This window comes from Nicotiana sylvestris, chromosome 8 (assembly GCF_000393655.2).
Source record: "Nicotiana sylvestris chromosome 8, ASM39365v2, whole genome shotgun sequence".
Taxonomy (NCBI): Eukaryota; Viridiplantae; Streptophyta; class Magnoliopsida; order Solanales; family Solanaceae; genus Nicotiana; species Nicotiana sylvestris.
Genome location: NC_091064.1, coordinates 88,878,307 through 88,893,551, shown reverse-complemented (window position 1 = coordinate 88,893,551; position 15,245 = coordinate 88,878,307). Strand labels below are relative to the sequence as shown.

General features: G+C 37.5%; 1 protein-coding gene across 3 annotated transcripts in view; it reads right to left on the bottom strand.

The window, feature by feature from the left end:
* Nucleotides 1–5,853: 5,853 nt before the first annotated feature.
* Nucleotides 5,854–15,245, bottom strand: part of LOC104244540 (uncharacterized) — a 28,492-nt gene continuing 19,100 nt past the window's right edge. For all 3 annotated transcript variants that reach the window (XM_009799987.2, XM_009799986.1, XM_009799985.1), the window contains exons 10-19: nucleotides 11,541–11,669; nucleotides 11,367–11,465; nucleotides 11,217–11,274; nucleotides 11,057–11,132; nucleotides 10,845–10,974; nucleotides 9,861–10,018; nucleotides 8,987–9,059; nucleotides 8,524–8,718; nucleotides 8,075–8,168; nucleotides 5,854–6,839 (exon numbers count right to left, since the gene is read on the bottom strand). In XM_009799987.2, the coding sequence (XP_009798289.1) occupies nucleotides 5,977–6,839; nucleotides 8,075–8,168; nucleotides 8,524–8,718; nucleotides 8,987–9,059; nucleotides 9,861–10,018; nucleotides 10,845–10,974; nucleotides 11,057–11,132; nucleotides 11,217–11,274; nucleotides 11,367–11,465; nucleotides 11,541–11,669 (1,875 nt within the window). In that variant the 3' untranslated portion in view covers nucleotides 5,854–5,976. The remainder of the gene's footprint in view (nucleotides 6,840–8,074; nucleotides 8,169–8,523; nucleotides 8,719–8,986; nucleotides 9,060–9,860; nucleotides 10,019–10,844; nucleotides 10,975–11,056; nucleotides 11,133–11,216; nucleotides 11,275–11,366; nucleotides 11,466–11,540; nucleotides 11,670–15,245) is intronic.

Below are 15,245 nucleotides of genomic sequence, written 5' to 3'. Positions count from 1 at the left end.
CCTTCTCTTAATTATTTATAACTTGATCATAGTTAGTCTTTATTTACTTAATTGCAGTCCGTCATAGTTAGTGAAAATATTCTCAATTGTTTTTCAAAACGTTTGGGAAGTTGATTACGTAGAATTAAGTGAGTCTAACAAGAGTAATCGATAGGTTAATTCCTTGTGGGTTCGACTCTGGGCGAAATACTCAGATTATATTTGCAACGTCCGTTTGTCCTTTTTTAATAAGGCATAGTTGGGCGTGATCAAATACCGATGAGGCTTACTTGGTAGCACTTGCTCCTAAGCGCCGGTCATGATCCTAAATTGGGTCGTGACAATAGTAGATCTGAAAATATCAATCTAATGTGAATAAGGCAAAATGCATCTTTCACTACAATGTTTTTCACTGAGTAACCAAGTAATTTGCAGATGGAAAAGAAACAAAGAGGTAAGAACCCCAAATAATGATAATATCCCATCATCAAGACTTATCCACCAGGGTAGAATCAATATTTATTAAAACGTGCACACATGAAATATAGTGCTCATAATCCATAGGTCTATGTTTTAAGAGTCGAGCAAGGGCTTAACAAGAAAATAATTGAGGCTCAACTCTGTTTCTTACAAGTCCAAGAGAGGGAAACCACGCCATGGCTGCAAAAGAACCTATTGCATGTGATAGAAAAGCTTCAAATCACATACCATCGTGGGTTTACCACGCCAAGATAAGGGTTTGATTGTCTCTGCGTCCAAATAATTTTATAGCTCAAGAAAACAATTACCATTATTGCCTCTTCAAGATTCCTCTTTGAAAGAAAGATCAAACTCACCATTAAACTTTTTAGCTAAATCGAGAATTCCCTCAAGAAGCAATTATTTTTCGAGAAAAATATTCATTAGGGTAAGTATTTTTCTCAAAAAATGCAATTCACGTTAATATTTGAGGAAAAGTCAACTCAAATTCATCTCTCAAGAGAAAACACTAATATGGTGACAGATCAAATTGAGACTTTGACCACTGCCTTTGCACTAATTTTTTTTTTTTGATAAGGTAAATTGTATTAATCAAAAGGGAGAGAACTACCGCATACAAGAAGTATACCAAAAAGTAGAGAATTTACTTCAGAACATGATTCTCTACAAAAGACGTCCAATCTTCTATACAAATAGGGGCTATATGAGTGGACCAAAAAGCGATCAAAGATAAAAGACTATTCTTAAGATGTGAAAAAGGAGACTCAATCCCCTCAAAAGCTCTCCTATTTCTCTCCCCTCAAACTATCCACATGAGAGCTAACGGGGTGAACTTCCACGCCTTTTGCTTTCTTCTTCTACGGAAACCGGCCCAGCTATATAGCATTTCCTTTACAGTGCTTGGCATCACCCATTGAACACTAAAAAGGTTCAGGATCGCCCTCCACAAAGCCGAGGACACAGGGCAATGCAACAAAAGATGATCAACTTCTTCCCCTGAGCTTTTACACATATAGCACCAACTAACAAGTGTAATTTCCCTCTTTCGCAGATTCTCAGCAGTCAAAATCAATCCCCTCGCTGCTAGCCATGCAAAAAAGCACACCTTCGTGGGCACCTTAGGAATCCAGATCGAGAATTATGGAAAAGAGGCCTCCTCTCTCACAAACATACTCTGGTAAAAGGACTTTACGGTGAACAGACCATCACCACGCAAACCCCATCTCCAAGAATGGCTGAGGCCTGCCTTGCCCATATAGCAGTGTCAATAAATCTTGGAGTTCCGCAATCTCCCAATCTTGCATGTTCTTTCTAAATGAGAGGTCACATACTACCCCTCCCTCCCCCCCTACATGCTCCTTACGAATCTGTTGGACCATCAATTCCTTCTAGTTTGAAACTCTGAAGACGCGGGGGAAGGAGACCCTCAGAGTATCCTCTCCACACCACTTATGATTCCAAAAGCTGATTCTCCTTCCATCTCCCACCCTATAAGATATGTTGTCACTAAAGGATTCTCAATTCTTCATGATGCTCCTCCGCATGCCATTAGTGACCGAAAATCATACTTTCTGTTTTAAAAGGAAGGAAAATACTAACTATTGTATCATTAGTGACCATGTTTTCTTGTATTACCAGCAGAACATATTTTATCTTTTGGATCAGTAGCCTTTGAAGAAAAAATCATCACATATTTGTCTATTCAAAAATAGAACAACTCAGGAAATTTTTTAAGCTAGATCTCTTAGACCGAGTTGTTGACTGCTTGACTCTATGGTCTGGTAGTCTATAACAAAGTAACCATCTATGAAAAAGAATTGACCAGCTTGTTTATAGCCTCTTTACTTATGAACGATCTGATTTTCCTATGCAGGCTATGAAGAACAATTTCAAAATCTCTCGCATAAATTCCTCTTAGCATAATAAAGACGATATTAAACGATGGAAACAAATGTCCTTTTAAACCTATCACCTTAAGAGCCAAACTGATCCGACAAATGGGGTAGGACACCCATTTTGCAGTAATATTTGTTCAGAGGTTAACCGTCACCAAGCCTTTTATATCTCATGGAATTGCAATTATGTTTCATATTTTGTATCCTTTCTATTTTTGAAAATTTATCGGAGTAGCATATCAAGTCATACTGAATTTAGGAAACTATAAAAGAATTTAAGAACCACAACAGGTGTCAAGGAAAATAGAACCCAAGGAAGAGAAATCTAAAAAGTGATTTTAATATAATACCTGATTTTGGCTCTTCAATCATTGCAACATTTGATTCGTCTTGATTTTCATTATCAGCATATTCACTATCAATTTGGTTACAACTTATTATCTGCTCTTCAGGGCATGCTGTGATATCCAAAGCTGCAAACGAGCGACACATGTCTGGTTATCATCAGAAAAACCCATACCAACATAAGAAAGAGTAGAATGTCCATTGAGGCAATTTGGACAGGAACAAAAAAATTGACACCAATATTAAAAAGAGAGCGTGCATTGCATAATCAATTAATGAAAAGAGCCAAAGACATAGGTAAATCCAGAATAGCCATTAGAAATTTTTGTACCTTCTAGAGTCAGCGACGACACGAGAAATATTGTGTATAGAATTTGAAGATAAAGACGGAAATCCTTAAAAAAAATACTGCTTACATGTTATGCAAAATTGCTAGAGCCAAATACTCAAATCAAAATTGAGAGAGAAAGAAGAAGATAGAGTTATGGAAGAGTGAAACAGTTTCTAGAATGTGCAATTACGAAGGAAGAAGGAAACTTATGTATTCTTGCCCCTAGTTTGACCAATTATACATCAAAATTTCTGGCTCTAATAGAAATGCCTTTAAACATAAGAACTGTAAATCACCCTAATTTCAATTTTAGTTTGTCCAATTCTACTCTTTATGTGTATTCACTGAACAAAAAATTTATTTTTTGCACGTCGATTCACATGAATAGAGCTGACTTAACTTCTTATAACCCACCAAAAAGTAAAGAAAAATCATTACATCTTAACACAAAATACAGAACAAAATATAATGGATAAACTATTCATAGAAAAAAACAAAGATAAAGAAGCCAACATTTCACCAAATAATACTCACCAGAAAAGATAACGACAACAAATGCACAAAAGGACCAACACCTGAGACGACGAAGAATGGATCCCATCTCTCCCACCCTCTGCTTCACAAAAAAAAGTGAATGATGGTAAAGTAGCAAATACATAAAGCATTGGCTATTTGGAGAGAATCAAACAAATCACTGGCAACCATGAGCTATTTTAAGAGAAAATTCACATGCATACAATTATAGGAACAACAAAAAATTCTAAATTAAAAATGGAAAAAACCAAAACATGAATTTTCAACAGATAAAATATAAGCTGATGAATGAATTAATTTTCCGACAAAAAATTAGATCTTTCGTTAATTCCGTAACCTAGCCAACACACATGCATCTATAGAACCCAGCAAGAGAGTAGCAAAAATAAAATTAACAAATATCCACCAGAAACAGGCGCAGAATTTGTTTTTTACCAAAATTCAAAAATATAGACGCCATAGACAAACTTCAACCAAGACGGAAAACTTTTGGAGATGGCATAGTCAATAAAGTGAAAAATCGATGCATGCAAAATAACTATAACCTAAATACTAGAGAAAAGCATGAAATCTGAAAGAATATCAAATTAATCAATTAGAAAATCAACTAAAAAAACCAAAATCAAAAAATAAAATCGAAACTCACCGGCAACAGGCAGAATGTAGAGGAGCAGAATAAACTAAAGACTATGAAAGAATGTGATGGAGCGAAGAAAACACTCAAACATGAATCACAAGAAAAATGGAGAAGGCAAAATTGATACTGAAAGAGCCAAGAAACATAGTAGATGAGTGAGACACAGAAGAGTAGATTACCAACAGGGCAAAAAGAAAGTGGCACCTGTATAGCACGTGTTTACAAATGAAAGCAACAAGAACTCCTCAAATTACGAAAATGCCTTTCGTCGTACCTCAAAACCTCCACTTATTATATAGTTAAAAAATAGAAAAGAAATAAGTTAGTACATTCCTTTTTTAAAATTCTTTTTGGTACTAAAAATTAAAATATACTATTGTATATTACAAAAAATATATGCTCGATTTTAATTTGGATAAGCTTTGCTTAAAATTTTACCCTTATTTTTAAAATAATAAGAAAAAGAGGTAATCAGAGACATTTTGGTTTTTTATGTGTTTTGTCCAAGGCCAGTATTAGGATTCCATGTTAAATTCAATATAAATAATATCAGAAACTTGATATAAAATAATCTCAATTTACTTATACCAGAAACACAAAATACAATATAAAATTTTCTATATGCTCTAGTAGGCTAAATTTGGTTTGATCAAAATCTCCAACGAAATACCTCAAACTCTTTTTTGGAATAGAACGTATTAAGTTTCACTTGATGCGAATTCTAAAGAGAAGTTATAAAATCTGTTTTTAATTTATTTATAGAAATTGAAATACTGATAGTATTCTATCTGTTTAGCTGGACATAATTCATTTGTTGAGACCTAAAACACAAGCAAAAAAAGACACTTGAGCATGAATTGGAAATGCATCCTCATAGATGTTTGGAAGTGATTGTGAAAGGTGGAAGTAAGATGATTTACCAAGTTATTTGTGTTATACGAGTGGAGAAGAAGTGCTTTGATTCCAATTTATAAGAAGACGCGAGAGAGAAACTCTAAACCTTGGGAAAGAGTGGCAAAACGTAGACTTAAAAGACACTATAATAATCACTAAGAATCTATTTGGATTTCAAAATGCTGGCCTGAAAATGAAAATGGATTCATATAATCAATCCCAACTTATTTGGGATTGCGTTGTTGTTCAAGACACATAAATCTTAATTCTTCTCTACTCATTATCTCATCGAAAATTGAGCTGATTCTCCTATTTATAGAGGACATACTTTACTCATGATAATGAAGTGTTACTTTCCAATGAAAAGAGTCGCAACGCATTTTCATGATAGAATATAACCACTCCAGAAGGATAAATGCTACTGTATTATCATTTTCATAAGTTTCATCAATCAACCAGTTTAGGAATATGCTAACCACAACACCAATTAGTTTGCAAATTTCAGAAATAGAAAAGTAGAGAAAATTCTGCATAAGGTATAGTTGGATTTAATCCTTCCTTTAGAGTAAGCTTTTCATGTTAGTTTCAGCTGATAGGTGGCCGGCCACTTAAACCACCACCTCGAGCTAGAGCCTGAAAAACTATATACACAAACGTATCTAACTTAAAATAAGAGATTTGAGTTGATTTAGCACGATTATGGCCATGTGGGCCATCCTGGATTCATATACAGTTGCAGAGTCCGTAAAACTCCAGTATGACGGCAAAGAATATATTTCCATAATTTAAACTTGTATTGTCAAGTACAATTGTATTCTTTTGTCTGGACGATCTCATACTGATAGATACACTTGCAATGACAAAAATTGAGTGAAAATTGGTCAGTTTATCAGTGGTTTACCTATTTCCAACTGATCGCTAGATCCAGTCTCAACAAGTCTGGAAATTTCCTGTGGCACTGGGATGTTAAGCTCCGAACATATCAAGTGTATTATTTTCGCAGTCACAGATCCAAATGACAACTTATTCAGAGTTACTGCAATTGCAAACTTATGCTTGATGTTACAAAAACCAGTAGATCCGCCCATACCGGAATGCCCGAAGCCAACAAGTTCCCCATTTGTTGAGTAACTCCTTTTAAACCCAAGCCCAAACTGCCCATTAGGATAGGTAAGGTTTTCATATTCTCCAACTCCCATGAAAGCATCATGAACTCTTTGGTTGTGGAAGAGTTTGATATTCCGGTTATCACTTGACGTATCACCGCCATTGTAGCTATTGTTGTCAGGAATCCGGAGGTAAACATTACCTTTGCCATCATGTCCACAGCCATTCTCAATAGATGAATTGCTATTTTGAGTCGGTCCAGGACCATCAGCATCTGAAGCAGCAGTTTTCTTTCTAGATTTTTGCTTTTTAACAGTCTGTTGAGAAGGGAACTTTGGAATATGTGGGTGGCTTCCTAAGGTTGGCATGGAAGCATAATGCGGTGGAGGAACTTTCCCACCCTCAGCAAGTGCAGCATAATAGCGGGCTAGGGCACGAGCTGAGCAGTGTCCATTGGCAGCAGGTATAATAGCGCGGCGAGCATAGAGTGAGTTGAATATGACAGGTAAAGTAGTTGCAAGTTGAGCCATCTGCTGCGGCTGGAAGGTGGATGGTAAGTCTGAACGGTTGCTGACATTCGACAACTTGGTGAGATCATCCATATCTACTGTAAGCGTTGCAAGTCGAGATTCTACACCTGCAATAGGGAATTTTAGGTGTCAACTATCAAATGGTTATATAGAGAGAGAGGGGGGGGGGGGTATGCTTATAGCTAGGAAGAGACTGATTAAATGACAACAAGACCCTTCAGGATCTACCAATCCCTGCCCTCAAGGAAGGGGATTGTCCATTGAGTGGTTTAATCGTTAAATGTGTAAAGCAAAGGCTGTCACTTGCCTCCAGAATTTAAACTGTTTGCTATATGAAACTTTTCTTTGAGGTTTAGACAAAACCTACAGAATCGGGACATAGGCGAAATTCATAACTTCATAGATCTACTCCAAAAGCAGAACATCACATTGTTGCATCAAGATATTTGGAAGAGAAACAGAAGGAGAAATGAGGTTTTTTCAACAAGGGGAAGCCTGAGAGTTGCTACATTGTGCCAAGTATCTACATCACCAACTTCTAAAGTATGAAGTTTTTGTTTTTGATCGGTCAAGGATGAAGCATATTTACATGGTGATACAGAAACTTCAGTCTAGAAACCCCTTTTTAGGCTAATTGCTTGAGGCTTTGGGTTCTACTGTTGACTATACAACATCCTGAGAACTCTATGGCTGTCCTCCTCCTGAAGGTCGTAGGTCAATGCACACAGCGGGTGGTTTCTCACAGCTTTGTACCATGTGAGAAATAAGATAAACAAGGTGAAGAAAAGGAATGCCAAAGACTAATGTCATACGTCTTAAATTCTTTTACAGTCACACTTTACAAAGTATCATCATCGCTATCATTATTATTATTATTGATATTGTTATTGTAACTGCTTTGTCTGACGCCAGATGGTTTGGAAATTTTGAAAACTTAGTAAACAGATTCATATAAGCTACCCCTCAAAACTTGAGGTGGTTACAGGCCAACTGCCCACCTTCAAGTACTCATAAATCCAGCATGTTAATACCAGCAATACTTCATCTACAGCATATAAACATGGGGAACTTATTTTGGACCTTAGAATTTAACCAGGTGGTAGCGAAAATGATGGATAAAAGCAGTTTACATTATCACTGTTCGGAAGTATTACCTATGAATATGGTATATCCCGCATGGTTAGATTAGTTATCAACTGATAAGGGACCTAGAAACTATGAGATTGTTTACTAAAATGTCAGTCAGCATAGTTGGCGAGATTGAACAAGCAAAGATGACTCTATTGATAGCAAGAGCAGCAGGAGAAATTAGGAAATGCTAAAAAGTAGACACTAATCATGCCTGGAGGAATTCCAACATAGAGCTCTCCGTCAATCTTTAAAGGGCGAACAAACACTTCTTCTAGGAGTTCTTGAAATCTTCTTCCTGATGCTCGCTGTATTGAGATGACAATAGATAAATACCTCAAAGCATGTCAAGATTATAAAATATACTGAGAGAGATATGTTTTTGTACAGACGCTCCACTACAAGATTATTTCATTTCAAATTCAAAAGAGGAGCCAGTAAGAGCTACTGTCAGGATCTTTCTGTAAAAAACCAACCCCCAGTCCCACCGTGACCATAAACATGGTGCACAAAGGAAACTTCCCTTCAATTTAAATTAAACTTAGTTCAATAACATTTTAACTTTGCATAATTTAGTTGATGTTTTAGGGGTCATGACACAAAATAATTAGCAAGAAATTATGGTCATGAAATTTGATCAGAAAACATGAAATGCAACATTACCTCAATAATGCCACCACATAACCAGCCAAAAGACAAATAATGGTACAGCTGCTCATGACCCGGTGCAGTTTCTGCAGCAGTCATGGCAATCCGTTTTAAACATTCATTCCAATCAGTCATCAAAAAAGGGTCTTCTTGGCTAATACCACCCATGGCATTATGTAAACCAGAGGTATGGTTAAGAACATGATGAACCTGCCGAAATTTTAAAAAAAAGAAAGATAATGAAACAAGCACTCAAACTGACATAGTAGGAAAGTAAATATCCAGGACTAAGAAATAGGTATTCTAGAATTCCAGGTGTTGCTTTCTGCCAGTATATTCGAATATTTCCTGAAAAAAGAACGACATTAACTCTTTTTTTTCTTCTTTAATCATTTACTCACTCAAGAAGTGTCAGAAACAAGATTTCCAAGTAAAAATAACAATTTCTATTATGGTGTAGCTCCAGAACTTCTTATACCTTTATTTGGTCTTTTCCATTTGATCCAAATTCGGGCCAAATATTTGCAATATTGTCATCAAGCTTCAGCTTTCTGTTAGATAAAATGTTCTCATTGGTTAATTGCAAAGGCTAAAATTATGTATCCTAAACAAAGCAAGAGCACGAAATGGCTCACAAACATCGGGTACCTCTTAAAACTTCAAAATGAGCAAGACACATTTAAAGAAAAAGTAGAACTACAAATGAGTATAGGAAAGATCAAGATCACTAGTAGGTAAATCAAAGATATTTCTACCTTGAAGCTCTTAAAGTTTGAATCAGTATTTTTAAAGTGGATGTATAAGCGAAGGTTCCATCCCAAGCAAAGCGAGGTGCATACCTTCTAAATTTTGACTTACCAGGAACCTTCTAATGTGAGGGCATATCGATAAAAAACCTAACAGTGATGAGAAAGTACGAAGAAATAATGACATGCCTTGATTGAAGGCAGGCCTTAAAAAAGTAACTTTTTCGGTAAACAAAAAAATCCACCCGTGTGAGCTTGCTCACATTGCCAGGTCCCAAACCCGGATAAAGAAGGGTAGTTGTGATAGGTTAGCAGCCAGTGTAAAATTAGGCCAGTGGCGCACGGTTCGAAACTCAGTGGATAGTGCCCCACACTCTTACCCTTCTCCACTTAAATACTATGCTTTTATCTGCGGCAGGGTTTGAATCCGTGATGTGCGCCAAACCCACCACAAGTTGCGCTCTTACCACTAGATCAAAGCCCCATGGGCAGCACTCGTTTTCTTTATTAGAATAAACGATTAAGAAACTTCTGTATTTTAGACAAGAGAATAGAAAATTAGGACATCCAAGAGTAGAAACTGAAATTATTGCTAGGATCACATACCCATTATCAACCAGCCAGTGTACTAGTCCCGCACTGATTCCCTTTGTTACTGAAAAAACAGAAAATAAGCTATCGGGTTGGACTGGACGAGGATCATATTTTCCAAGTACCCCAGCAGCAGTATCAATGATCACTTCTCCATCTTTGTAGGCACATACCTTGAAATACACAACAAAAAATGAGCATGCCTGAATTAGTGAAACCCGGGAATGAATCGACAAATCTATAAACCAACCTAAATGGAGAGACATTTTCTAAATTAGAACGTTAGGCAGCAGTATGACTAATCCCTTCAGCTAGGATCGTTAGATCACTTCATTAGAAGAGATATGGAAAACAACAGCCTCTTCTAAGTTGTTAAGTCCCAATCTAATATCAGAAACCCAGAAAGGAGCATCGAATAAAACCCTACACGGAGAATAATTGAGTACATATCCGATTTGTAGCACTATAGAGTTTGACTAAAAATTACCCATTCATATTCACTTAAAGAACTCTCAACTCAATTCAACAACTTCGAAGACTAAATTATGTCCTTCACTATCTGAAACATCCACATGGCTAACACAGAATTTTCCAGTGCTATTCTCACTCATCTCCCAGAATTATAATCTGGTTGATATTCTCCATAACTGACTGCTCCATCTTCTGTATTTATCCTGTGCTTTCTCTTTGTTTCAAGGTACAGCCTACCTCTACGCCAAACCCCCAACTGAAAAGGTAGTCCGCACTCTATATTTAATTTATTTTCTTCGATTGAGTGTTCAATATGAGATAGAGGTTCACTAAACCTTCCTTTTCCACGGACATATCTTGACTAAAGACCTTGTGTTACTTTTTTCTGCAGCAAGAAATTGTACTCCCACAGCATTAGTAGTGTTGGCTACCCCTGAAGTTGCAAGAGTGGGGAACAAAGCCTTTGGGAAGGGAAGCAGGTTGGTAGGATAATCAGACTGCAAAAATATGGTAGTTACGAGTATGTACCTGAATTCCGAGTATTTTCTCAGCATTCCCAAGCTCGACCAAAAGCTGCCTTAGCTTGGCTTCAACATCGGAATGAACTGGGGTGTCATAAATCCATCGTGGATTCAAAGCTGGCCCTCTATTTAAGTTGCTGGTACAAGTTGATGATCAGATACTTAGGGAGTAATGCATCCGCTGAACATATGGTAAAATAAGCACAAAACAGAGCTCACCATTGGAGAACAGATTCAGCAAAAGGTCTCATGATATCGATATAGACTATGCGGACATTCATTGTTGCAGAAAGCCCTGAGAATCACCGACAACCACTGAGTCAGTTCTTCGTACTTAGATGATACAAAGAGGAGATAATAGTGCACATTCATCACAAACCTCTAAGAAGATTAAGAACCCTCCCAAATATAACGATATCACTAGGAAAGGCATCCACCTGGAGAAAAAATTATCAGCTGCTTCAGAATCATCAAAGTCAGTGGTTGATAATTCACAAAGTCAACAGTGGTCAAAAAGCTATTAGCTTACAGGATTAAAGCGTTTCACTTCCTTCTCATTCAGTTTCATTTTTTCTTGTATAACCTTTAGGTTCTTTGACCTTTGCTCAGATAACATTTTCATACTTTCCTTCATCAAATTGAGAAATAAGTCAGACGAGGGAAATTGGATAGATATAATCAACTAATAACAAGAGCATCTTACAAGAGCTTCATTGGCAGGCGTGGAAGAACGGAAGAACACAGAAGTAACCTCCATAGCTTGTTCCGGTACGTCAAGGCGAAACTTGAGTCCCATTTCTGCAAATGCAGACAAAAGTGCAACATGGTCCCCCTGCAAGAAGTGGTATCTCAATTTTTACAATGGCAAGTTGGTAGAGAAACAGCATAACCATATTTTGTTGATTATCTGAAAACAGAAGCACAAAGTGATTGTTGTCATTGGAATAAGAGGGACCAACAGCGCTTCACAAAATAATTACATTTAAGTGTACGAGAATAACAAGATGAGCAAACATCTTGCACCTTAATTAGATTTTTTATTGAATTTGGTTATAAAACGTGCTTTATTCTTATAACTTTATCCTGAAAGAGGGAAACTCATTAAACAAATATACTATTAAATAATGGGGCTCATTGACCTATTACCTGGGTTTAAGCCCTCTGTACAATTAAATCAAACTATCACACAGATATAACAACAACAACACAGTGGGATCCCACAAGTGAGGTCTGGGAAGGGTAACATGTAGGCAGACCTTATCCCTACTCTGGAGGGCAGAGAGGCTGTTTCCGAAAGACCCTCGGCATCACACAGATATAAAGGTTTTAAATAATTATCCTTTTCTGATACCATAATATCAGCAAGGGTAGATGAAATAGGAGGTCTGGCTGGAGAATAGAATGTTAATTATTATTAAAAATTTGATTGTTGACACTTTGTAAAAAGTTAACTGTTGACAGACAGGTCTGATACACTAGTACACTGCTTGTGATGCTAAGAAATGGCCAGACTAAGGAGTTCATGTTACTAGGTGGAATACTTGTCATGGCATATCGGAATAATACTACTGAACCAGTTAAGTACTGTAAGGGCTCGTTTGCTTCCCGTATATGAAAAATAACCGTGGCATAAGAATCTGCATTAGGAATAACAAGCTTGGTTCATGACATAAAATTCTGCATATTAACACAACATTTGCTTACCATTTTTGTTTTCCATATGAACAAAACATTCATAACTTATACAGGAATATTGTGTAGTATTCAATGCAAGATAGGAATTGGAATAAGAATATGTTTACTAACAATACATAGATAAGAAAACCTAAAATGATATAAAAAATGCACTTAAGTAATGCGCCATGTTTTAGTACCCAAAATAAAAAGGAGATACAATCTTAGTTTCTTTAAACTAAAACTTGTACTTGTGTACTAACTGGTATAGATCATTCTTGACATTTGTATTGCAACCCCTGCATAATAATTTTAAAGTAGTACTTATCGCATAATTGTTCTTAAATTATTACTCACCACATAACCATCATATATTACAGTCCTTGCATAATTAGACCATCAACCAAACGACTCTAAGTGAAACCTTCTATACCAATGTTTCCATCACCAAATGTCTTCATTTTGGAGTATCTTTCATCTGTAAAATGAATCATTTAAGTTGAATAATTGGGCCATGGATCCAGATCTAAATACAGGGTTCAGCAGGTAGTTGCAATCTCGTTTATTCCTGGAAGTACCAATAGATTGCAAGCTCATCCTCCACTTGGAAGGCAAAGGTTCCTTGTGCATCCACACATTTACGTGGTCCTTGTCCCTTCAGGTTTAACACTACTGACCTGATACAGTAGAATAGACCTTACAATCTTGAAGTCCTAACTGTCTTAGTATCTGACAGGAGAGATAAGAGATCACTTTCGCTTGTTTTCACATTGTTCCTTCACAACAGAACTGTAACAGTATTTTTAGTAGCTGCGGAAGACACTGTTGTTTCATCTTCAATGCATGAGTTTAGACATTAAACACTGGGATTGATCTAAAAAAGAAGGTTAAGTTATTTGCAGAGATGCTCCACGGGCTGCCATTATTTACTAGTGTAGAGTGTGAAGCAGGATCAATTGATTGTTTCATTCACCGCTCCACTTCTGGTGATCGGTCACTGAAACGAACACAAGGCTTTAGCAAGCCACCCAATGTAGGACAAATTACCTCCCATCCGTTCTAGCTACTCCACACTGGCCTTAAAAGCGCCTACTTTTCTTTCTTTTTTGAGCTCTCACCTTGAGCCGATCTTATTCAATGGATTGTGACTTTCTCACTTGAGCTTTCTATCGAATTTCCATTGGTTTGCGAGTCCTATAAGTGGAGTAAAGCAATATTTCTCCGACCAAATTATAGGACACAGTTTGGTGCCTCTCTATTTTAGGTCCCCGTACATTTCAGAACTTTTAAAGATTTGTATCAGGGTCCATACCACCCTAGAGTCTGTTTCTCTGCTCTCATCTGAAAAACCAATCTGTCTTCTGCCTCTGTGCAAAACTTGTATTTTTGTGGTGCAAGTGTACAAGCCCAACATTTTATGGTGATATATCTCTTCCCTGTTTCTATGTTGTAACATATGTGTGTATGTCGTGTTTAAGGCATCTTTGCTACAATGATAGATTTAGTATGCATAAAATAATTTACATCCATATGTGTGGATATCTGTCTTTTTCTTCTCTGTGACATCCACACTCCTCCTCATCCACCCTTCTATCACCCTCTCCCAAATTTTCATCGTATGGTTCAACAACTTGATACCCCTATAGTTGTTACAGTTTTGGATATCCCCTTGTTCTTGTACAACGGAACCATCGTACTCCAACTCCACTCTTCAGGCAAAAGATATGGGTAAGGACGGCAGGAGGGGGCTCTGAATACTTCCTGGTTGAGATGGGGTTGCATCAGGGATCTGCACTTAGCCCATTTTTGTTTTCCTTGGCAATGGACGCATTGACGCGACACATTCAAGGGAGGTGCCTTGGTGCATGTTAGTTGCAGCTGACATAGTTCTGATTGATGAGACGCGTGGTGGTGTTAATGAGAGGCTGGAGGTCTGGAGACATACTCTTGAGTCTAAAGGTTTCAAGCTAAGAAGGACCAAGACCAAATACTTGGAGTGCAAGTTCGGCGGTGTTGCCCAGGAAGCGGACGGGGATATGAGGCTTGATATGCTAGTCATTCCCGGGAGAGAGAGTTTTAAGTACCTTGGGTCTATGATTTAGAGTGATGGGGAGATAGATGGATGTGTGGGCACACGAGATTAGACGGAATTCGGAATGAAGTTATTAGGGACAAGGTGGGAGTTGCCCCTATGGAGCAAAAGATGCGAAAGGTGAGGCTGAGATGGTTCGGGCATGTTAAGAGGAGAAACACAGATGCCCGCCTCGGTCAGGAGGTGTGAGAGGTTGGCCTTGAGGTGTAAGAGGAAGGGTAGAGGTAGGCCGAAGAAGTCTTGGGGAGAGGTGATCAGGCGGGACATGGCTCAGCTTGAGCTAACTGAGGACATGACCCTTAAAAGGAGGGTGTGGAAGTTGAGAATTAGGGTAGAAGGTTAGTACGTAGTTGAGTGTTTCCCTTTGTCTTCCTTGGTTCAACAGTATTCGTGTTAGTATGGTATCGATTTTACCCTTAGTTTGCTATTTTCACATATCTTGTATTGTTAGTACTTGCCATCAGTATCCCTTTAGTTTGATATCATTGTATATCTTACTTGTGATAAGTACTTCTTTCATCTTCCCCTTTGTAATCTTGGATTTAGTTTTCTAAATATCATGTATTGTCATTACTTGCTATCAGTGCTTCTTACATGTTCTCTTTAGCCGAGGGTCTTCCGAAAACAGCCTCTCTGCCCTTC